Below are 23,143 nucleotides of genomic sequence, written 5' to 3' on the forward strand. Positions count from 1 at the left end.
ACCCACCATGAAGGAAACCGATAGCAGCGCGGAGCTTCAGTTGCTCCTCCGTGTCAACGAGCACGTGCAGGCGCAGCGGGAGGCGTACAATCTACTAACCCCCAACGAGCAGCGCCGACGTGGCCCGCTCCTGTTAGCGGACTTGCTCAACTCGGTGATGTACTTCCTGCATCAAGAGGTCGAGGACGACCGAGAGGATGACGACCATCGCAGCACCCATGGAAGTGGGCGAGGCGGTGGCGTGCGACGACCAAGGCCTCATTCGAGTACCGGAGCTGGGGGTCGTGCCTTGGCTGTTCTCACCTCGTCAACAGGCGCGTTGCCGTTCGCGCTCCGCGACGTTCCTGCACTCGCCAAAGTGGCGGCGCTGGAGATGAGACTGACAACCATGGTCATGTCGGCCATCAGCACGCGCGCCATTGTAACTCTTTACGAACTGGAGGAGTGGGCGTGCGCTCAAGAGGGCGTGGAGCACTTTGTCGAGCTTGGGCTCGGGGTCGGCTTGCAGGTGTTGCCAGTTGTGCAGGAATATTTCCAGCTGCGCGCAAACGCTGTCGTGTGCCCTGTGCGCTCTCGCGATGTGATATCGTTTCTACTGAACGATGTCACTGCGAGGCAGGTGCTGCTCTACGGTGGCGGCGACACCCGCGACTTGCTTTATCGCTTCTCTGCCTTCTATGAGCGTCACGTACTCGGTGGTACGTCCTCGTCCTCTGCAGTGATGCGCAAACAGGGGCGGCTGCTCAACGTGCGCCAACTCGGCGTTCATATTCAGGACTACCCCGCGCTGCTCGCGTCGTTGTCGCAGGAGCTGACAAGTGCACACCGAATGGAGCATCAGCATTGCCAGCAGTGGATGGAGCGCTGTGTTGCCGCCGCGAGAGCCGACCCGCATGGGACTAGCACCATGGAGACAAGGACGGCAGCAGCAACTGAGCCTGATGGCGGAGCTGGGGACGGTACGCTTCTGAGAGATGTATCTTTCGAGGCAGCAGCTCGGTGGGAGCGGAACCGGGGGCTGTACGAGCGTGTCTTACAGTCCCTGGACTCAGCTTGCGCCCACGCCGAGCTCGTCGAAGGAATGTGTCGCACACGGGAGAGGTTCCTCTGCACCCGTCTCGGCTGCGGTGCAGATGTTGTGCAGCGCGTCACTTCCTCTGGTGCCCACGCGATGGATTTCGTCGTTACAGCCACAGAGGCCGAGGCGCGCTCATACAGCCTCCCCCTCTCGATGTGGCGCCCCTCTCCTCTGGGCGATGGAGCGGCCACCGCCCTGGCAGGCAGCAGGGAAGGGGGAGGGGGAGTGGAGCTGCGTTTTCATGTGAGTCAGCTAGCCGAAACGGAGAAAAGCCGGACACTACACGAATCTGCACACGACAACAACGCGTGGCAACCCTCCCGCTCGGTCTCTCTGGTTTCCCAGCGGCCCACAAGTGTAGTGAGCTCTCAGAAACAGGCGCTTGATCAGCACACTTACAATGACGTGTCCACTGAAGCACCGCCACCGCCATCGCAGGCGGTGCGTCGCCGACGTGGGACTATCGTCTCGGAAGCGCCGTCCACAGTCTCTGCGGGGGCGCTTGCCTCCACCCCTGGTGCCGCTACAGCGCTGGAGACGCAGCTGGTAGACTCACAGGATACCCCACCGCCTCTCATCAGCGCCGCCGCGGTGGCTCCAGCTCCGACGGGAACATCACCTGCCTCACTGCTGGCCTCGCTGCTGGCACCAGCCGGATCGCTCGGTCTGGCTGCGCCGAGAAGCGTGAACACCGCAGACGTACCGACGGCTGTGCTCCAACAAGGCACTGTCACCGCTCTCGAGAGTGCACGAGGAGTGCACGGTGGCGAGCCAGTGGCCACTGGATCCGAGACGGCACTTGAAAGGCTGTGTAATTTTTTGATTCAGTACCGACAGTCGAGTGCAGCGATGAAGCAACCGCTTGCATCTGCGAGCGAGCCGTCGATGTCTTCGAGTACACAGGACACGTGGCTGCACCGTGCCGTGGCTGTATTGGAGACCTTCACCGTTGGCGATGTGGTTCCCGTGAAGCTCCTTTGCGAGGCGTGGGCAACGTGCGCAGACTGCCGACGCCCTGTGTCGCCCTCGCTATCGCCCCGCTCTGTGAGTGAACGCAGCACTGTGCCAGACAACTTCGCCTCTCGGCGCTGCATTCCTCTTCTTCATCCCTTTGCTGCGTCGCTCGGCGGCGGCAGCGCAGCGCCCCTGGGCCGGCTCGCATCGCTGCGGCAGCAGCTTAGCGCAGGCCGCCCGGACAGGGCATCGCCTGCGGCTTGCTTCACCGCGGCTGCAGGGAGCTTTGCTGCCGAAGAAACGAAAGAGATCGTGTACATGGCGACACCGGCGGAGGTGTGCTGGCTGTCATGGTGGGGGCCCGCGTTGTCTGACGCACATGACTCACGTACAGTGGCCATCCTCACTTGCGCTTGCCTGGACCGCCATTACCCCTCATCCCTGCGAGAGATATTTTGTGATCTCCTCGGCGTGCGCGCCGAGCCCACCGTCGCTGCGTGGTGCACAACCGCAGTCACGTGCGCGCGCCGACTCCTTTCACCGGAGGCCTTGACGCCGTCATTCATCGACGCGTACATGGAGTCGTTCGAGCGCTGCGTGAACACAGATGTAGCGGCGAGGGTGGCGGAGGCGGTCGAAGGGGGGGAGCTGACACTGTCGCCGCCCGGGTCCCCCTCCGTCGAGCTGCCCTTTCTCCAGCGGCAGCAAAAGACGGCGCAGGTGGCTCTCCACAGGCTGCTGGCCAGTGTGCACGAGTCACTGTCGACAACATCGCCATGGCGGGCTGAGTTCTTTCCCTGTGATCATTCCTGGCGCAGCGGTCTCGATGGATTACTCTACGCGACGCCTCCGTGGTGCGGTTACGAGGGGGCTGTGCTAACGGCTTCATCGACCCCCACGCTGGCGCACGCATCTGTGACGCAACACTTTTCCAAGGGCAACGGCACCAACAGCGCCGGAGTCGCACCCCCGCTGCGGGTTTTGTGCTTCCGTGCGCACGAGCCGTCGTGGGCGGTGTGCGCAGTACTGCACTACTTCGGTATTCGCCCCCTCTCTCAGCTGGCCGAGACGCGCGTCAGCCTCCACACCACCGTCGCCACCGATGCCGGTGGGATGCTACACGACAAGATCGCCGCCATCGCCCCATATGTGCAGGCCTTTTGCCGGGCATCTTTTCCTCTGTGGTACGGCGTCGTGTATGTGCAGCTGCGTGAGCGACTTCGACGGCTTCGGGTGGTCTTGACGGCAACCACCGGTACCAGCGCACTTGGCGCTCCCACCTCGCCGCTGCAGACACATCGACTGCACTTTGGCGGGCACGTGTACGCACATGAGCGGCACATCCGTCTGGCCTACGTTGCAGCGCACAACATCATCTACGGCGCCGCGGAGTCGGCCGCTGTCCCGACGCTGGCCGAAGGTCTTCTGCCGCTCTTCATGCCAGTTGGTATGACAACAGAGACTGAGGTGCAACAGCTGCGTGACGTGATTGTCCGCCTACTCGGCGCACTTTCCTCGCTCGACAGCTCCGTCGAGTGGTGCGACGGCGCCGACACATCTCCGCAGCAACAGCAGTGGCGCCGTGAGCAAGTGAAACACGTGCTGCAGCCAGTCGCCCTGCGCTACGGCCTAACCGCCTTTACGAGCCTGTCAGACGCGGCACCTCCTCTCTCCTCCGGTGTATCGGCTCCTGCGGGAATAATGGAAAGCGGCACCGATGATCAAAGTTGTGACGCAGAGGTGCCCTTCACCCTCCCGTCCCGGGCCTCCATACGATACATGTCGATCTACCCCCCAGGCACCGACGCCCTGCGGCGACCACGCGGGTTGCATCAAGGCCACTCAGAGCGCCAACCTGGACAAGTGCCAGGCACGCAGAGGCTGACCGAAGAATCCGCGCGTGAACTCGTAGCGCATGCCAAGCCGTTCTCACAACGGAGCGGCGCGGACGGCCGGATTCACGTTACCGTCCCGCTTGGCGGCAGTACGGCGGTCGTGACGTCTATGCCTGCTTGGCGCAGCTTCCCTATGGAGCTCGACCTGGACGCTGTCGTAGCTCAAAGCGTCGTGGTCACAGCTCTGGATGGCGGTCGTCGCGGCGTTGGTGCGCCGGCAGTTGTGCGCGATCAGCAGGAAGACAACGGCAGCGACGACGACGGCGACGGCAGTCATGTTGGGGTAGGGGATAGTGAGGAGGAGGAGGAGGAGGACCAAGAGTCCTTCCTTACTTTTCTGTATCGCCCCGGAAGCGGCACCTCTTCCGCTGAGCGACGAGGCAGCAGAGGTGGTGTGGGGGCCCGTAAGCGGACACGCGCTGCCAGCGGTGACGTTGCTGGACCTGTGAAAGAGAGGCTCCGAGCCGGCGCCGCGAAGTGTGATGTGCACTCCGCCGGGATGTGGCTTCGACCCTCTGCTGCGTCTGCCGTGGCTGGTACGGGTGGCGACACCCCCGCCTACGCAGTCGCGGCAGAGCGCTATGTTTACGAGCTGCTTCAAAACGAGTACGCCAAGCAAATACAGCAGGACGGCGTGCGGGTCATTTGGGTGAATGAAAAATGTGAGGCCGGATCTCCCTTTGACATCCTCGTCATCAAGCCGCGGCGGCTGAACAGCAGCAGCAATAATCTCAGGGGGGGCGGCGGCAGCAGTATCAGCAGCAGCAGCAGCAGCCAGTGGGACGTGGTGCAGTACGTGGAAGTGAAATCCACTTGCACTGCGAATAGACAAGAGTTTGAGATGTCCATGGCGGAGCTGCTCTTTGCCGCGCGATTCGGTACCTGTTATTGCGTGTACCGTGTCTTTGGCGCCTCGACGGATGCTCTGCGTCGAATGCGTCATCGTGTCTACGCCGACATTGTGCGCCTGTGGCATACGGCACAGCTCACCATCACCTCTGACATTCGTGTCACGCCGGCCACGTGAAGAGGGGGCTCGTGCACGATAGACTATATCGCGTCACGCCTTGCTTCACCGATTGCACCGCTCCTCCTCTCCTCTCCTCTCCTCTCCTCTCCCCCCATTCTACCTGAGCTTCACACCGAAGGTGTGGCTCTCGTTTGATAAGTCGTGTAAAACAAACAAACAAAAGTAAAGAGATGGCGTATCGATGGGTGTATTCATCGACAAAAGTAAAGCGCCATCGGGGGAGGTGCGGCATGCCAATGGCTGTGTTGAGCTGTCCAACGGACAACCACCTAGACCAGGACTCGCTCAACGTTGAGGAGAGATCCTCCCTCTGGATGTTTCCGGATTGCCTCACACACTCTCCCTCGCGCTCCAAGCAAATCCCCTCCTCCAAACACACACACACACACACATACACTCGCATTTGAACATTTGCCGAACCCCACGGACTCAAACATTTCTGTACTCCCCTCCCCTCCCCTCCCCTCCACCCCTCCCCTCCCCTCCCTCCTCCCCTCCCTCCTCCCCTCCCCTCCCACCCGTGTGCTTGCTAACGAATCACCAAAAAAATAACAGGTGGTGATACTGTATCTCCGCTACCTGCACCCCCTCGGCATCAAGCTTCGCCCCATAATCACACACACACACACTCGCTCGCTAATCCCTTCCTCCCCCATCCTCCATCCTTTGTGCCTTTCTCAACCACTGCAACAAAACTTATCGTCTCTGAGCATACGCTTTGTCACCAACGCCGCCCCCCCCGCCGTCTGACGCACACACCGACAAGGGGGAGGGGAAGAGAGATTGCCCAACTATTTTGATATATATACATACATACATTTATATATATATATATATTTCTAATGCATTTGCAGTGTGAGTGCAGTCTGTGTGGATCCCCTTCCCTTCCCTTTTGGGATTTCGTGTCTTTGTTGAATCTGAAACAGGGGTTCACCGTCATTGAGGTGGCGTAGCTGTGCCCCCCCCCCCCCACCCCCACCCCCGAACCCAAACACCACGCCTACACCTCCTTGTCCCCCTCCCCCGTTTGTTTCTGGCTTCATATGCGAACCCGCATTGACACCGTCACCACGAAAAACAAAAACAGAAGATAAAAAACAAGAGGGAAGGGGGCACCCCGTCTCTGAACACCCCAACACACACACAGGCACACACACACACACTCACACTCAAAAAAAAAAAGAAAAAATGGGCTGCAAAAACTCATCTCACATCTTCTCGGGCAACACTTCCCCTGCCGCCTCCGTCCGTGAGAATGCTAATGATGCGGAGAGCTCCTCCCCAGTATTCGGCTCTGGCGTTCACATTGGTCGCTCTGGTAACGTGGATCTGTCGCGGCGAGATTTAGATGTACTGGGGCCGCAGATGGTGAACATGATCATGGAGGACGACTTACACCGCACAGCGACATCCCTGACGCTCTCGAATAACAGGCTTTATGCCCTGGCCAAGGAGCTGCCGGTGCTGGCAAACTTGCGTGAGCTCGATATCGACAGCAATCGGTTCCAGCGCTTCCCCGAGGTGCTGGTGCGGCTGCCGCGCCTGTGGCGCATCAACGCCAGCTTTAACCCTCTCGATGTCTCACGTGGATTTGACGTACTACCGCGCCTCATCTCGCTGCGCTCGCTGACGGTGCAGAACTGCGGCCTTAAAGAGATCCCTCTAGCGGTGACTCAATGTGAGGTACTCGAGGAGCTTGATGTGGGCTACAACACCGATATCAAAATAGCAGGCGCGGCCTTGCACCGCCTAGCGCGGCTGAGGAAGCTCGGTGTAGCGAACTGCAACCTCAGTGGGCGTACCCTGCCCAGCACGATCAAGCGCATGAGACTGACGTCGCTTGACATATCTGGGAATGCTTTCACCTTCGCTGACCCCACATTCTTTGGACACAATCTGCCGCGCTCGCTGGTGGAGCTGCGCCTGGTGGGCATGAACCTCTCGGGGCCGCCCGTGGTGGTGGCACTGCTGAAGCGGTTAAACTTTCTCGACCTCGCTGAGAACCCGATTGAGACGCTTGACGTCCTCGCTGGCCGCGTTGTCAAGCGCTTTCTGCGCCCACCGAGCAACGGCACGGTCGCCACCACCTGCACCAATACCTCCATGCCGGGAGACGAGGCGGAGGGTGGTTTGGACGATGATGAAACGGCGAGCATCGCCTCCGGCGTCGGCGGCGCCGCCGCCAGCGCAACGACAAGTCGCGTCAGCCTCAGCAAGGTGAGCAGGGCAGGCATCGTGTCTCACGTGTCGCAGCCGATCCCGCTGAAGCGGCTCTCGCTGCGATGCTGCAATTTTCGCACAGTGCCCAAGTACTTCCACAAGTTGGATCACTTGGAAGAGCTCGACCTATCAGAGAACGAGCATCTCGACGACCCAAACATGACTCTCTTCTCTCTCCGCAGCTTGGTGACGCTCAACGTGGTTGGCTGCCCCTTTGCCGAGGATCTCTTGCAGTCACGCAACGAGTGGTTCGACATCAGCAAGCTACGCGATTTGCGCAACATCCAATGGGAAGTCTGGAAGAGCGAACATAACATGAGTCCATATCGCACGAAGATCCCGATCGAGCTTTGCGCGCTGCAACTGCATACGCTGAACGAGGTGCGACTGCGCAAGAACCTCTTCACAGGTGACATCACCGAGACGGTCATCAACCTCTTGTCGGACGGTTACTTCAAGGTGGACCTCTCCGTGGATGAGATGATCCTGCACAGCCACATGGCAGCCATCAAGGCCCTCGCCGAGTGTGAGCGCTTCTTCTTTCCAAAGGTGGTGACCGACACACCAAACATCACATCTGACATCGATCCAGCCTCGCTGGGGCAGGTGCACCTCAGGATCGCCGTCAACCGTTACATTTTCTTCTTAGCTATGCAAGCGGCAAACTATGATGCCGTCATCATCCCGCCACTGGACGTCATGGTGATTCACTACGCACAGCTCACTGTGAGTCCGCTCAACTACCGCACGGACTGCGAAGCCGTTTGTGGACGAATTCTCAACTGCAACTACAGAACGTTTTTTGCGGAACAGGGTAAGCATCAGGCAGAAGCGAAGAGTGTCGTGGACACGTCGAGGCGCATCTGGAACTTGATGGTGCGCTCTGCCCAGCGTGATCTTGCTTGGCTGCGCTACGACTTTTGGGACAAGCGACTACGCGCGTCGGCGGCGGCGGCGGCGGCGGCGGGTAGCGCCGGTAACGGCGAAGGAGCCGCACCCGTGGGCGGCAACCCCAGCTTAAACTCCCCCGGCGCTGCGCTCTCTGGTGAAAACACGACGATCTTCAAGACTCTGCCTCTCTTGGGGGGCACGACAGCAGATGAGGTGGCACAAGACTGGCAGACCATGAGGTCAATCGACTCGGCGAGCGACTTGGCTGGCGTGCTGGACGCTGCGATCACATCACATTTTTCTGAGAAGGGCGTAGAGGAGTTCGCGACGTCCGTTCGGCAGTTCTTCTCCATGAATCATTGCTTCTTGCGCAATGAAGGCTCGTTGTGGAAGGCGGGCCTCGACTGGAACCGGTACGTCAAGTTTTTAACCCTCTATGCCTACCGATGCGCTTTGCTGGAGGGCAACTCAACCTACGTCATGGAGCCGGTGGCGGACGAGGAGGGCAATCTTGTAACGCCAGTTCGCACTACCTCGAGGCTGGGCAAACACTACGACACGATGGAGAACTATAGCTTTGAGGATTCGCGCAAGTACCTGCCGAAGCCGCTGGATGCTGTCGACAAAATGCCTCTTGATGTTCCTCTAGAGAACGACACGGAGTCCGTCTCTCCGCTGCAGAACGGGACTACCACAGGCATCCCTCGCCGCTCCGTGTCAACGCTGCTGCGGGCCAGCAGGTCGAACAAGCGACTCGCGATGGTTCGCCAGCTTGAGGGAAACCCCGTCCCCACGATCGGAATCGCCTTCATGCTGCACGCCCATCGAACATCACACCTCAAGTACTATCAGTCCCTGTCGCTTTTCGCCATCGAGAACATCGACGTCGCGTGGGGCGACGCGGGCGATCACATCCTGAAGCAGATGCAAGGCGCATGGATGGCTTTGTACGACGAGGCCTACGTCAGTGAGAACAAAGAGGTTCCGTTCTCTTATCTCGTACAAAACGGTGTGCTAATGCCGACCACCGCTCGGGGATACGCCGCCGACACGGTGGCAGAGAGCCGCCCTGTGACTGCGAAGGGGGGGGTTACATCCAGCACCGTCAAACAAAAACTCCAGTACACGTTCGAGGCAAAGGCTGTGCCTCGTGTGTCGTGCATCAAAACGCGCAACCGCAAGGCGGACAACACTTTTCATCGTGTAACATTTTGCAGTGCGGACACGGAGCTCGGCGTCTTCTAGAGAAGTCTGCGGGGTGCGGCGGGGGGGAAGGAGGGGGAAAAGGGGGTGACCACAGGTGTGTGTGTGTGTGTGCACGCGTGTCCGATGTGAACCCCTCGTTTCTGCTTCTCCATGCTATAGTTTTTGCTGGCTCGTTTGTTGCTCAAGTCGGCCCCCACCCCCTCCCTCCCTCCCTCCCCCCCCCCCCCTCACAAGCATACGCCAGCTAACTCTCCTGGGCCAGTGTTTCTCAGTAATACTTGGTTTGCATCCACTTCTCGTTCACCGACTCACGGCCGTGTCAACAGACTTTGAAGGAGGTCGAGATAGGGGATGGGAGGAGAAGCAGGATACTCGGTGTGTGTTCCAGACAGTGAACACGCACCGAGTAGAGAGAGAGAACGGGCGTCTGTGCGCTGCGGAGGACCGAGGGATAGCGATGGTGGGGTGCGTGAGACCATTGAATGTGGTGAGGTGGGTGGTGATGGGGAAGTGGAGGGGGTGAGGGGAAGGAGGAAAGGGCAGCGCACGCGTTGCGAGAATGTTTCGAGTACTTTTGACTGTTTTCGTTGCTTATTATTATTATTATAAGCCCACTGGCAGCGGCGGTGGCGGCGTTGTGTGTGTGTGTGTGCCTCTGTTTTTTTTTTGGGGGGGGGAGGCATCTGTGAAAAGGGAGTCAAGTTAAATTGTTTAGCCCCCCAACCCTGTCCGCCAAGTCTGGCATGATGGCCAATGGCTCTGGCCCTCCCCCCCACCCATCCACGGAGTTGAGGGGTGGGGGTGGTAGTGTAATGTTGTGATTGCGTTTATTTACAAGCTCAAACAAGACAACTACAGCGTTTCGAACGTGCCGCCCCGGGCGACAGCGGTGGGGTGGAGGAAAGCGAAGAAGAAGAGACGACGATGTGGAGGTGGGGGTTGGTTTTTTGGGGGGGGAGGCGTGGGCGCTGACAGGGCGCCGGAGCTGAAGTGTCCCCCCCCCCCACCCCCCACCCCATCCCACCCGTCCTTCGCGCATGCCCTCATTCGCTTGCCCCGCCTAGTATCTGCCTCCGTCGGGAGCGATGGCAGGAAAAACGGGTTGCTAGCGTGGAACAAAGCCACCGTTAGCCTATTTTCACGCCCCAAATGCCCGCTCCAGTCAGCGGACTGTGTGTGTGTGTGCAGGAAGTCACCTGGGCTCCGGTGCGCACTGCCGCCATAGGTATTCCTCCTCGCTAAATCACAGTGAACAGCACGTTTGTTCTGGCTTTATCGCGTACTCTTCCCCCCCTCTCTCTCTCACACACACACATATATATATATATACACACACACACGGGAGTCGACTTGACAGGCAGGTGACCTTCCACACTTGTCACATGGAGATCGCCCCTATCCCCCACCCACCCCCCCCTTTTCTGGCGTCCTCTCCTTTGTTTATCTCTTAGAGTCATTCCTTCCACGCACACCCCTGTTCACTTTTTTTCCTTTCCGTGTATTCGCCCGTTTCCTTCCCCCCCTACTCTTTAGGGCGTGAAGAGGCGACACACAACAAAGCAGTCGTCGGTGCCAACTGACTTTCTCAGCGCTCACTTCTTCTACCTTCTCCTTGCCCCTTCGCCCATCAAGGCTAGTGCTTGTTCTGCCATACACACACACACACACACACACACACACACGCTATTACACTCTATTCGTATCTTCTCGCCTCTAACAGAGGGATGCAACCAAATAAAACGCGCAGCCCCGCGGCGGCCACGCCGTCGCGTCGACCGAAAGCCCTCAGCGCACGCGCCTCTCTCTCGCCTTCCCGGACGTCGCTCTCTCGCGGCGCCTCGCCTGCCAAGACGGGGGCGGGGTTTGGCGAGAGGGTTCACAGCAGATCACCGTCGATGCAGAAGATGCTTCGCTCAGGCATCGCCGATGATGCTTCTACGGCTCGCAGCGGGAGCGCCGTGGCTGTCTCGAATGCTGGACACCCTAATGCTACTGTAGCGTCACTGGCGGTGACCAGCATGTCACCCTCGCACGTCGCACAGGATGGGAAGCGCTTTGAGCCAAACACATACGAGATGACGTTTAGCTTCCAGGGATCATACGAGCACGTTGTCGCTGCTCAGAGTACAGCAACTCTGTGGTGCGCCAACACGGCAACCGGCGCCATCGACCTCTACAGCTGCGTCACAGGCCAGTTTGTGACCTCGCTTCTCCCACTCCACGAAGAGGTGGCGGCACGGCGCGCGGAGCTCGCGGAGCTTCCACTGAACACACCGAGCTCGATGAACACCAGTGGCGGCCTAAAGGGTGCATCAAACGGATTGCGCCGTCCACACTGGGGCGCCGCGGCGCCCACACCTCGCAGTCGCGGACTCGTACCCGCAGGAGGAGGTCGGTCGCTCTCGGCGGTCATCCCAGCGTCAGTGGGTCTCCGCGTGCCTGAGAGCGATGTGCGCGCCACCACCATGCGTGCCACAGCCACGCACGTGTGGATCGGCTACACGGACGGAACCGTCGCTGTCTACGACGCGCTTCTTCTTAAGCTCAACACCTTTGGGCAGTTCCACCACGACACTGTCGTGTCCATCGTTGCACTTTGCAACGGGCAGACGGTGTCGGCCTCTGCGGACGGCCTCTTGGTGCTCTGGGATACGGAGCAAGGCGGCTTCGAAGCGGTAACGCGAGTTACGGTGCTGCTGGACATTGTTCGGGAAGGGGCGGGGGCGCTGTGTGCAATGGCCCACACACAGCCTGCCGCGCGTGTGTTCTGCGGATTCGAGTCGGGCGTTGTCTACAGCGTCCTCGTTGCGAGTCGGCCCCAGAAGCAGACCGCGCCGCAGGCACTTCGTGGTCACAGCGCGCGGGTGAACGACATGGTGGTTGTACGCGATTTGCTTTTCACTGCCGCGGAGGACAACACCGTCTGCGTGTGGTACTGCGCTGGCACAGATGGTGCGCGCAGCGAACACAGGGCCGTGTCCTCGGACGCGCCCATAGAGACTGTGCATGACGTCGATCAGACCCCCCAGAGCCCGCCCACGAGCGGCACCATAAAAAAACTGAAGCGTATCTCGGTGAAGCCATGTGTGCGGTGTTTCCTGGCTGAGGAACAGACGCGCAGCCTGTGGGTAGCGTACGCGGACGGCCTCATGGAGCGCTGGAGTGCCAACCCAGACGACGATTACGGTGTTGAGGAGGTTGTCGAGAACGCTCTGGAGCCATCGCTCGCAGCGGACAGAGGTGTGCGTGCCGTTCTCTCACTGAGCGTGGCGCAGACGATGCAGTGGCTTGCGCTGTCCAGCAACGGTGTGAACAAAGTCTGGCACGGGCACAAGAACACCTTGGAGATTGACCTGGCGCACTCTATCTCAGCCTTGGCGCAGGTGGTGGAGCAGGATACCGAAGACGCGGCCGTGTGGCGGGAGCGAGTGAATCTCCTGAAGCAGAAGGAGATGGAGCGAAAAGAAAAGTATGTGTTCATCCTGGAGCAGCTCAGTGAGCAGCGGGTTCTGCTGCGCTACTACGACATCTGGAAGAGATCTGCTCTCTTCTGCGGGGCGCAGCGCAGGCGATTCGATCAGGTTGCCGAGGTACTGCAAAAAAAATCGTCTGTTCAGCTGCTGCGTCGCTTCTTCGGTCACTGGGGGTCGTTCTACGATGCTCAGCAGCGGTACATGCGCAGCTACGTACTCTCCGTGGTCGTCTCTCGCACTACAGAACTGAAGCAGATTCAGGCGTACTTCCTGCGGTGGCAGTCATACGTCATCTCCCACCAAATGCGTCAGCGCACTCAGCGATGCGCGCAGGTGCTCGCGCGCATGGTGAGCACTGCGACGATGAGCTCCTACTTCAACCGCTGGCGTTCGGTCACGGTGGCGACGACACGTCGGAGGCACAGCAGCATCTCAGCCGAGCAGCTAGCACTTCTCGCCAACAAGGCACAGAGGCAGGTGATGCAGCGAGTACTACGCCAGTGGATAGCACATAACAGCGTGCACAAGGAGTGCCAGCGGCAGCGAGCCACACCCACAGCGGGGGAGACGCCCCAGGGCGGACCACTGATACCTGGAGCATGCGCACTCTCTCGTTTTGCGGCACATTACGCCAAGCTGCAGGACCAACGCAGAGGACGGCAGATCTTTCTGGTGTGGAAACGCTGGACACGCCGTCGCGCGCGACAGGCATCGCTGGCGGCAGTCGCGGCCCTACGTGAGCAGCAGCTCCTTCACGAATCCCGCTTGCGTTTTTTTCTCCGATGGCGTCGGCGCGTGCACGCGCGGCACATGGAAGAGAACACGCAGCAGCTGAAGGCGCTCGAAGTGGAACTCCGACGCGCTGAGACAGAGCACGGTGACATCTTTGAAAAACTCCAGCTGCAGCGACAGCTGGACCTCCTCTTGCAGCGCCAGGCAGCGGAGGAGGCGCATGCGATACACATCCGATACCAGCTGGAGTCTGCTGAGCAGACCTGCACTGAACTGCGTGCGCGCCAGCGGCAGCAAGGGGTCGTTGGAAGCAATAGCGCTGTGTGTGTTGGCATGGGCGGCGGCGGCAGCAGCAGCAGCAGCGTAGCGGCTTCGAATAGAGTAGCAGCGGGAGCCTCCGCTGCGGTGACGCAGACAGACACAGCGCGACTCTCTGGTACGGATATGGAGTTTTCCCTCTCCAACGCCAGCGAGAATCCATCGCTTATCCAGCAGCAGCAAGTGGTGCTGTCGGCCATGAGTCGCGGTCACATGGCATCGAATGCTGCGTGGTACCGCTCCCTGGTGGACCAGCAGCGCCTGTCTCCCGTCGTCCTAGCCCATATGCCGATAGAGGAAGCGGTGCACCATATCATGAGTCAGCTCAAGGGTAACGTGGTGAACCTCTACACCGACCTCTCGCTTTTTCGGCAAGTGAAGGATCGTCGACGCGCTGGCACCTCCGCCGCCGGCATTCTCCTGGAAGCCTTTGGCGAGGTGAAGAGACTCATTGTCACGACAGTGCGTGGTGCCTCAGCGAACGCAGCATCGCCAGTGGTGGTGCGTATGGGCGGCAAGGCGACGCGGTGGCCGCTTAGCATGGAGGCTTTGGACTGTATCCCTGTGCACCACTGCGCCACAGTGCTGAGCGCCATCAAGACTCTAGTCGTCGCGTACGACCTCCTGCGTCCGGAGGAAACGCAAAGCGTTCAGATGACGTGTGAAGAGGTGGTCGCCAACGCCGACTGGATTTTCCTGATCGCTCACGCCTGTTACATGCGCCGCAAGCCGCTGCTGCCCGCCAATAATCGCCAACTTGCCTAGGTATTAGACCGCGTGTGTGTGTGTGTGTGTGCATGAAGTGTATCCACCATCAATGTGTTGTGGGCGCCTCCCCTCAATACATGCTGCATGCTTCGCTTCGGAGGCTTCATCATTAGAGAGAGAATTTGTTTTGTAACATTACATGTTTTGGGCTTTACGCAGCGTTGCAGAGATGATGGGTCATGCCTCCAACAACGGTTATACGAGCTCCCTTCCCCTTGGTGCGTGGATGTTACCTCAATCGAATGGGTGTTTGCCATCCTCATTCGTTCAGTATTCCAGCGGGGGCCTGCTGGCAGGACTGGATACCGGCTATCCTCCTGTCTGCGGTTTGTGTTGAGAAATCTCTCCTCCCCTTCCCCTTCCCCTTCACCCCCCCCCCTCGGGCCCGTACATCTTCTACCGTCGTTCCTCGCTGCCCCTCCCCTCCCCTTTGTAGTGCATCACCCTCTTCACTCCTCCACGTGTGCATGCGGACAAACCAGGTAGATGCATTACATCACCACATTTGCAGTTGCCCTACCAGTATTCGTGTCGCTTCTGTGTACACACGTGTGGGTGACCGATGGCGTTACTAGCTCGCTGCTCGCTGCCGGAGCATCGTCGATCAGTGGCACCATCATGTGGCTGCGCTCCCGCTACATTGCCACCCTGTACCTGAGCGAGCGTGAGGCGCGCAAGCAACACTTCACCGCCTCCTTGCGCCGGCGAGCGGGTGTCGGCACCGCCACTGTGGTGCGGGCACCCGGGTCTGGGAGCGATGAGAGTCGAGTTACCTGGGCAGAACCCAGACAGATTTCACCCGAGTCACCGCCTCCGCGAACAGTGGCACGTCTCTCGCCAGTGCTGCCAGCCTTCACGGCATGTTGCTTCTTTCTGCTGAGCGTTCTCTTCACCATCTCCGCCACTCTGCAAGGCATACGGCACGCGCGGACCCTGGGGGTGGAGATGTGACCGATCAGGAGGTGACTCAGCCCCTCTACCCCCCCCCTTACTCCTCCTCTTCCTCCTCCCCTGTGCAGTCCTCCACATTTTACTTTGGGGGGAGAGTCTGTGGACATTTTTACACACAAAAAAAGGGAAGGAAGGGGAGGAGGGAGGGGGGGGGCTTGAGCCCCTGCCCCCCACCCCCCCGCCCCCCCGCCAGAAGAGTGCGATATTTTTACTCTTGTCGTTTTCTTCTCTGCGCCGCTCTTACAGCCGCTCCCCGCTGCTGCTGCTGCTGCTCAGCTGAAGAGACACACAAAACCACCACGACCACCCATCAACAGGGAGCAGAGTCGCAGGCCATTTCTGTTCGCCGCCTTGCCTCGTCCTCAACGCCCCATGACGCGCTGCGTGAAGGCCAAGCAGGTCGAGATAGCAGACTAACGACACTGGGGACATCGTTACAACTCACTTGTGTGTATGCTTCCCTCACCCCCCCCCCCCGCCCACCCTCTTGCCTCCGCCTCGCCCCGCGTTTCGGGTTTTGTATACTCTATCGTTTCTTCCACCTCTTCTCTCCACATGACTCGCTGTTCGGGTAGCCTCATCACGTGTGTTTATTTGCGTGTCTGTCGTTGTTGTAATGCCCCGGATACGTGCGGCTCGTGCCGCTTGGCACGCTGGGCGGGAGCTTGACGCATACCTTCGCCTGCGCGCGTGGCACTGGTCAGTGAAGCGCAACTACGCCCTAGCAGCGGACTACTGCATCCGATTGTTGAACAGGCACCCGCAGGACACGTTGGGACTTGTCCTCGGGGAGGTGGCCGGCCGGAACACAAGCCAGGAGACCTTTGCAGCCAAGTGTGCGCAGACACTGCAAGAGAGCTGTCAACGCAAGGGTGTCACCAGCGTGGCGGATCTTCTGCATAGCACTTTTGTGACGACGGTATCGAGCCCGTCTTCCTCGGTTGCCGCGTCGACACCGAGCCTCTCACAGCACCCCGCTCCTGCCGACGTTCTAGCTCTGCATGCCGAAGCGCACAACGCAGGAGTGGAGGCCAACGGTCTGAAGAACGAGTCTCTTTATGTGCACAACAGTGAGCCAGAGGATTTCGCTCCCCAAGCAGTGCGGCGATCCTGTCTGCGTAGTGCGACGCCGCCGCTAGCGGAGCTGCTGGAGCCGGCGCAGACGACGTATGGGCGGGGACTGTACGCGACACGGCACATCCCACCGCGGTGCAGCATTCTCTGCGAGGCACCGTTGCTCGTGCAGCGCTGCGACGACACAAAGTGCGCGCACTGCCTCGCGCCACTGTCCGCCCGCAGTGGTAGCAGCGGAACCGGCACAGGACTCAAGGACGCCGAGGCGTTTGGTATTGCGTGCCCCCACTGCGAGCAGGAGACCTACTGCTCTGCAGGCTGCAAAGATGCGGCGTGGGAGCAGTATCATGTCTGTAGCTGCGCCTCCAGGAACCCTGAGTTAGCGCAATGGACTCAAGGTATGCGCGAGTTGCTATACCGCAGAAGCGTAGCAGCTGCATCACCAGAGTCCGATGAGGCCAACGTCGGGAACTCCGGCTCCGAGGCGCGCGCGGCACTCTCGTGCCTCACCGTGGCAAAAATATGCGCCATGGCGACGGTGCAGCAGGTGCACCCGCTGAGTCTACCGGGCCTCTCATGCCTGCGCGGCATTGCCGACTATGAACCATCGACAGCCCTTAGTGAAATCGGGGCCCTCGCTGTTGCCCTGAGCGCGGCACTGCGACAACCGAACCTTTACATGGAGGAGGTCTTGTCACTCTTCGCGCTGCTGCAGACGAACGAGTTCTTCACGACGAGCGGCATCGCCCTCTACTCGGTGTTGAGCCTGCTGAACCACAGCTGCGATCCAAACTGCGCATTGGTGAGCGCGTCCATCTCGCCGGCAGTCGCGGCGCATCATGGGACCAATAGTTTCAAGAACGCCATGGAAAAATATCTCATCGCGCTACGACCGATCCGGGACGGCGAACAGCTGTTCATCGACTACAACGCCGCTCTCACGACAAAGCTCAGCTACGAGGACCGCAAGGCGCTCTGTTTGCAGCGGCACTTTGAGTGCTATTGTATTCGATGCATCCGCCGCATGTAATCCTGTGCATGGGGGAAGGAGGTGTAGCGCGGGGTGGGGGCTGGGGAGGAGAGGGGGGGGGGGGGCAATGAAGTCTCCCCACCATCGCATCTGCCACTTCTAATACGTGCCTGCCCGCGCCTGTACTTGTTTTTGTGGAGTGCCTGAGCGGTGGGTGTGAGCCCCGTGGTGTTTATTTTTTCTTCTTCACATGTTTAATGAGCTAAAGTTGCCCTTGCCCCTCCTCCTCCTCCTCCTCCTCCTCCCGCCTCCCCGTGACGGGTGCCAGTGTGATGCCCTTGCACGTTTGTCTGCCTTCTCCCTCCTCTCTACCCCACTCCTTACCGCCAAATATACACCATGGTAGCACAATGTCGACGCAGCGAACTGCAGGGAAGGGGAAAGAGGGCAGAGCAGCAGCGTGAGTCACGCATGCCAAGGCGGATGAGGGGGGGGGGGGGGAGGCGCATCACACAAGAAGCAGAGAAACAGCAACGGATACTTGACCTCAAGGCGGGTGGGTCAATGTGCGCGGTAATGCCTTCGGTGCCTCCCGACTGAGCATGGACCGGGAGACACCTACGAACACCCGAGCTTCAGGAGGTGCCCCTCTCTCTCTTCGTCGTCGTCTGACCCGCTACTCTCCGCCCCAACTCCGGCATCAAGCGCGTGGTCAGCGGAGGAAAACTATATCAACGTCCACCCGGGTGAGCCTGTGTGTCAATCGTCTCTCACAAATGGCCAATCCACCTTAACTCGCGCCCTCCCTCCCCCCTTAAATCTCTGCTGCCCTCCCATATTCTCAGCCTCAGTATCATCGCGTGTATCCTTTTTTTTTTGGGGGGGGGGGGGGCGGTCCTTCGTCTTGTATGGGGCGAGAGGGAAAGAAGGAGAGAGAGTGGAATGCAATCTCGTGTCGATCCTCGCACGTGCCTCTGTCATTCACCATTTTTCTTGTTGCTCTTACGGTGTTCCCGATCCACCCACAAATGCGTTCCGCTGCATATACGCGCGTGTGACTGTGCACGCCCCCCTCCCCCACCACGTACACACACACACACACACACACACGACGGGCTCAACTTTATAAGCGCATATCGGTTTGTGTGTCTGTCTGCACGACCGCGTCTGTTTGGCTCCCACACTTCTCCTCTTCCTCCTCTATTCACACGCCATCATGCTCCGATACTCACCGGCACGGCGCTGCAGCACGGCGGCGATGCAGACACTGAGCGCGTGGCTTACATGTCTCGCCAAAGAGGCGGGGGCCGTGCCGGCAACAGGTTCTGCTGACGCGCACGCGAGAAGCAATGAAGCGCATGAGTCCACCCACAAGACACCTGAGGAAGTTTGGCGTGAACTCGAGGGTGCCGCTACTCACGCGAACGCCCTTCGAGAAACCGATGCACTCCTCAGCATCATGCAATGTCTTCTGCTGAAGCGACAGTATCCCAGCGACGTGCGTGCGTGGACCCGCCTTGCGAAACAATTGCTGCCATACAGCGGTATCGAGCAGAAGACAGTGCTGCACTATCCAGGACGCTCCGACGCCTCTTGCCAGAGAGACGGGTACACAGGTGGCCGCTGTCTGGCTAGTCTCTCCTCACCCAGTAGCCTTGACCTCGCCAACGCGGAAGGCGGCCACCCTGACGAAGGTGGATCGCGTCAAATCCCGTGTGGCCCTAAACAAGGCGGAGCCCACGCCCCTCTGTACAGTCTGTATCCCTCGCGCGAGATGCTTCTGCTGAGCGGCGGTAGCGTACCACTCAGTGCGCGCGTGCCCCTCGGCGATGGCAGAGTGGTGGCGTTGTTCCTTCGCGGCTTCACTCGGTACGTGAGGGACCACCTCGACGCGCAGCTCAATCCGGAACTGCTGGAAGTCGTCAGGGACGTGTCGAGCGCTCTGATGGATGCACTGAACCTGAATGCACACACGATAGAGCTGGAGCTGTTGCTACCGACTCTGTTGGACTACATGGAGCTGCTTCATCTCATCGACCTGCGCACGGCCACAGAAACTGGCGCAGGGTCACTCACGGGGGAAGATGAACACCGCCACGCTGCTGGTGTGGCGGGGAAAGGCGATGGGCTCCATGGTGACAATGGAGCACCATCGCCAATGTCGTCAAGAGCCACGCGCTTCCTCCAGAACATGGCAGATAGCCTCTCACAAAGCGTGATGACGAGTGGTGCAAGAGGTGCGCGCGTCGTCCTCTACTACCTCAATGGCCACTTTGCAAGTGTGGTTGAGGAATATCGAACCCGAGCTCTGGCAACCTTTACGGACAAGATGTACTGGGCGCAACAGCGGTACCTGCTCAACCTCACGCGTGGCTGCATGTGGGCCATCAGTCTGCGCTACTTGCCAATCGCAACAGAGGAATCATCGGCGGCGTCCAGAAGCACTGCCTCATCGTCACAACCGTATGTGACGGGGCTACCACCTGGTGTCACCACGACGGACCTGGTTGCCACAGCTCCCATGAACCCCCATATACAAGCGTTGTACGACCACATCGATGTTCTGTTCCAGCAAAACACACACGCCGACAACCCGTTAAGCCTCACAGACGAGGAGGTCGCACAGCTGAAGGAGATCCACACAGCAGCATTGCTGCGCGCACTGCGCATCGAAGAGGCTTCCCCGGACGCCTACCTGCGCCGTGCGTTGGAGGTGATGGATCGGGTACCTGCGTCCATGGCCATCGAGGGAGAGCTAATCGCTGGGAAAGTCCGGCTTTTGGAACTGGATAGCGACACACTAGACGAAGAGGGCAGGACAGCCATTTATGCGGATTTGCTGACATCGCTTCGAAGCCTCGTGGAGATGCGGCCACGCTTTACGAGGCGTAACAACGGCAGCCTTTCTGTTGCGGATGCCGCTTCTGACAGCGCCCCCAGTGAGGGTGGCGGTGACGACGACGACGAAGGTTATGGAGAGCAACTGCGAGTGGATGCAGCGACGCAGGCCATTCTGCAGCGTGCGCACGTCGAGGTCATCACGGCCTTCTGCGCAGCGCACGAGGAGGAGTGGTCGAACGAGGCGTACAGCATACTTGTGGCACACAAGTACCACGGCATCAAGATCACGAACGATCTCATCCGTCCTGTGTTGGAGGTCTTTAGCCGTCGCGGAGACTGCCGTGTGTTCAGCTTGATCGACTTGTGTGTACTCTACAGCCACGCGCCAATCGACATGCACACCATCGCGCTGCTGTTCCGCACATGCGCGGCAGCCGGCGATCACTTTCGCGCTCGCACGTTCCTGCAGCTGCTGGGCGATATCATACCTGGTTTTCTCGTCAAGTGCCCCGCCTCGGTGAAGGAATCGCTGCGGGAGCTCAGGGTGCTTGACCATCCTCCGCGGCACCTGTTCGTGTCGACCGAAGATGACCTCGTTCAGAGTACACTGGGCGAGGAGCAGCGTACGGTACGCCCTCTCCCCACTGGGCCCTGACGCGACCCCAAGCGGGGGAGAGTGTCAACGGTGTCTGTCACATATTTATCCGTCTCATGAAGTTGACATACGACCGGAATCCTCTCGCTCACGTGCCCAGCGTGTGTGTGTGTGTGTGGAGGGAGGGAGGGCAGAGGAAGGGGCAATCACATCACCCAAGTAATCACTCAACCACTAGCAAACAGAGAAAAAAGGGGATCCAGATTTAGGAGAACGCGGTGTTTGTAATGGTGTGGGTCCCTGTAGTTGTTGCGCTGGAGGAGTGTGGAAAAGGGCAAGAGAGGAGGAGGAGGAGGGGGAAGAGGAGGGGGGGGGGTCGCACCCATCACTGTCGTCCCTCTGCACTCCCATGACTCACTCAACCACTGGCTTCGACCATGAAGCACCTCTGGAGAATTATTGCCGTATGCAAGACATGTCTCAACCTTCACTCCGTTCTCCCCCCCCCCGCTACACACACACGCACACACCTCCGGTGTGCTGCTGCAACTCACAGGCATTTTGCGTACAAGCACACAAGCACACACACACACACACACGCCACCCCACCCGCATCACCCCTCGGGGCAGTCATGAGCACCGATCCGAACGGCAATCGCTGGTCGACCTCCGACAAAAACTTTGGAAAGGCTCTCTTGAAGAAGTCGGGATGGACAGAGGGCAGTGGGCTCGGCAAGGAGCAGGATGGCGTCGTCAGTCACGTCAAGGTGACCCGAAAGGATGACATGATGGGGCTCGGTTATCACGCTGGGGTTCAGGAGACGTGGTCGACGCAGTCTATTGGTTTCGCCGATGTCCTTACACGCATCAAGGGGTCCACGAACGCCGTCGTCAGCGACTCGGACGACGACGGTGAAGCGTCGCCCTCTTCCTCCTCACCGACCACGAACGGCGAGGCAAAAAAAATAGGGATGAGTCGACACTACAAAATGTACGCTAAGCGCAACGCCTTGAAGACAGAGCTCATCCACGGCAGCGACAGCGCCGAGACGGAGGCCCAGCGGCAAGAGATCCTCGGAAGCGCGGCAACGAAACGCCGGCGCGACGCAGACAGCGGCAACGATGGAGACGCAGGGCCACATAAGCGAAGCCAGACAACGCCCTCACCCTCCTGTTCCTCTACGCTCAAGTCACCGCTGCTGCTTCGACTTATGGTGCGGTGCTCCAACGACGAGCCAAAGCCGACGACGGACAACACGACACCGGAGCAGCTTATCGCCATCACCAAACCCCACCCGCGGCCGCCCAAGTGCACAGATACACCGTTCCTTGCTTGATGAATGCTGCTGCTGCTGCTGCTGGTGGTGGCGGCGGCGGTGGTGGCGGTGGTGAGCTCGATGACGTGGCCGGGGGGAAGGAGCAGCCCTCTCGAGAGGACGCAGGACTGTCCCGCACGCGCGTACCCCATTGGCACTCGCATCTCTCCCGTGACCCTCTTTCTTCACCCACCCATCCCACTCCTCCGCTGCTTCTCCGCCCACCCCCGACGCACGCTACTGCTCCACTGGTAGTGGTTCCGATAAACGTGAGGAGACCTAATTGTGTAAAGGTACTCGTAATGGTTTATATATTTATTTATAAAGGGAGCGGTGCGGCGGCGGGGCGGCGGCGTGCTCATGTTATAAGGCCTCTTCCTCTAGCCTGCTCAGTGGCCGCGAAGGTGTGAGTGGAGAATTAAAAAAAAGGGGGAGGGGGGAGAGAGGGCTGCGGGGGGGGGGTCACTAGTACAAAAATAAAATCGGGTTTTGTTTATCTGCAAAACACGAGAAGGGGGGGAGGGGGCGCCGCTAATAAGCGCGGTGAGTGCTGCTGCGCATAGTGCACCCTCCTGCCTCCCTAGCCATCACGACAGACACGCAGTCGATGGAAGCGGCCGCTTCCATCGCGACCGCCCCCTAAAAATCCACCATCAGCACATTCACTTGATTCTGCATCACCACTGTCTCTGTGTTAGCCCCCTTACGGTATCTCCTCACCTCCCCCCCTCCCCCCTCCCCTCCCTCTCCTCTTTTCTGCCCCCTTCGCCCACACATTCCCCCTTTTTTACGGGGACGTATCAACGCAGACTGGTGCACTGTTGCGTGCAA

General features: G+C 59.6%; 7 protein-coding genes across 7 annotated transcripts; all 7 read left to right on the plus strand.

The window, feature by feature from the left end:
- Positions 1-7: 7 nt before the first annotated feature.
- JKF63_07165 (uncharacterized protein) lies at positions 8-4,954 on the plus strand (the record flags this gene model as incomplete). Its single annotated transcript, XM_067903106.1, has 1 exon — positions 8-4,954. The coding sequence occupies one exon, from the start codon at positions 8-10 to the stop codon at positions 4,952-4,954; it is 4,947 nt and encodes a 1,648-aa protein (XP_067759544.1).
- A 1,191-nt stretch (positions 4,955-6,145) lies between these two features.
- On the plus strand, positions 6,146-9,313 carry JKF63_07166 (uncharacterized protein; the record flags this gene model as incomplete). The annotated part of the gene is made up of 1 exon (XM_067903107.1): positions 6,146-9,313. The coding sequence occupies one exon, from the start codon at positions 6,146-6,148 to the stop codon at positions 9,311-9,313; it is 3,168 nt and encodes a 1,055-aa protein (XP_067759545.1).
- Positions 9,314-11,169: 1,856 nt separating this feature from the next.
- Positions 11,170-14,562, plus strand: JKF63_07167 (uncharacterized protein; the record flags this gene model as incomplete). Its single annotated transcript, XM_067903108.1, has 1 exon — positions 11,170-14,562. One exon carries the CDS (start codon positions 11,170-11,172, stop codon positions 14,560-14,562), a length of 3,393 nt encoding a protein of 1,130 aa, XP_067759546.1.
- A 489-nt stretch (positions 14,563-15,051) lies between these two features.
- Positions 15,052-15,516, plus strand: JKF63_07168 (uncharacterized protein; the record flags this gene model as incomplete). Its single annotated transcript, XM_067903109.1, has 1 exon — positions 15,052-15,516. One exon carries the CDS (start codon positions 15,052-15,054, stop codon positions 15,514-15,516), a length of 465 nt encoding a protein of 154 aa, XP_067759547.1.
- Positions 15,517-16,132: 616 nt separating this feature from the next.
- Positions 16,133-17,620, plus strand: JKF63_07169 (uncharacterized protein; the record flags this gene model as incomplete). The annotated part of the gene is made up of 1 exon (XM_067903110.1): positions 16,133-17,620. One exon carries the CDS (start codon positions 16,133-16,135, stop codon positions 17,618-17,620), a length of 1,488 nt encoding a protein of 495 aa, XP_067759548.1.
- A 1,156-nt stretch (positions 17,621-18,776) lies between these two features.
- Positions 18,777-21,056, plus strand: JKF63_07170 (uncharacterized protein; the record flags this gene model as incomplete). The annotated part of the gene is made up of 1 exon (XM_067903111.1): positions 18,777-21,056. One exon carries the CDS (start codon positions 18,777-18,779, stop codon positions 21,054-21,056), a length of 2,280 nt encoding a protein of 759 aa, XP_067759549.1.
- A 572-nt stretch (positions 21,057-21,628) lies between these two features.
- Positions 21,629-22,333, plus strand: JKF63_07171 (uncharacterized protein; the record flags this gene model as incomplete). Its single annotated transcript, XM_067903112.1, has 1 exon — positions 21,629-22,333. One exon carries the CDS (start codon positions 21,629-21,631, stop codon positions 22,331-22,333), a length of 705 nt encoding a protein of 234 aa, XP_067759550.1.
- Positions 22,334-23,143: the final 810 nt, after the last annotated feature.

The sequence above is a fragment of the Porcisia hertigi genome, chromosome 6 (assembly GCF_017918235.1).
Source record: "Porcisia hertigi strain C119 chromosome 6, whole genome shotgun sequence".
In the NCBI taxonomy this organism is placed as follows: domain Eukaryota; phylum Euglenozoa; class Kinetoplastea; order Trypanosomatida; family Trypanosomatidae; genus Porcisia; species Porcisia hertigi.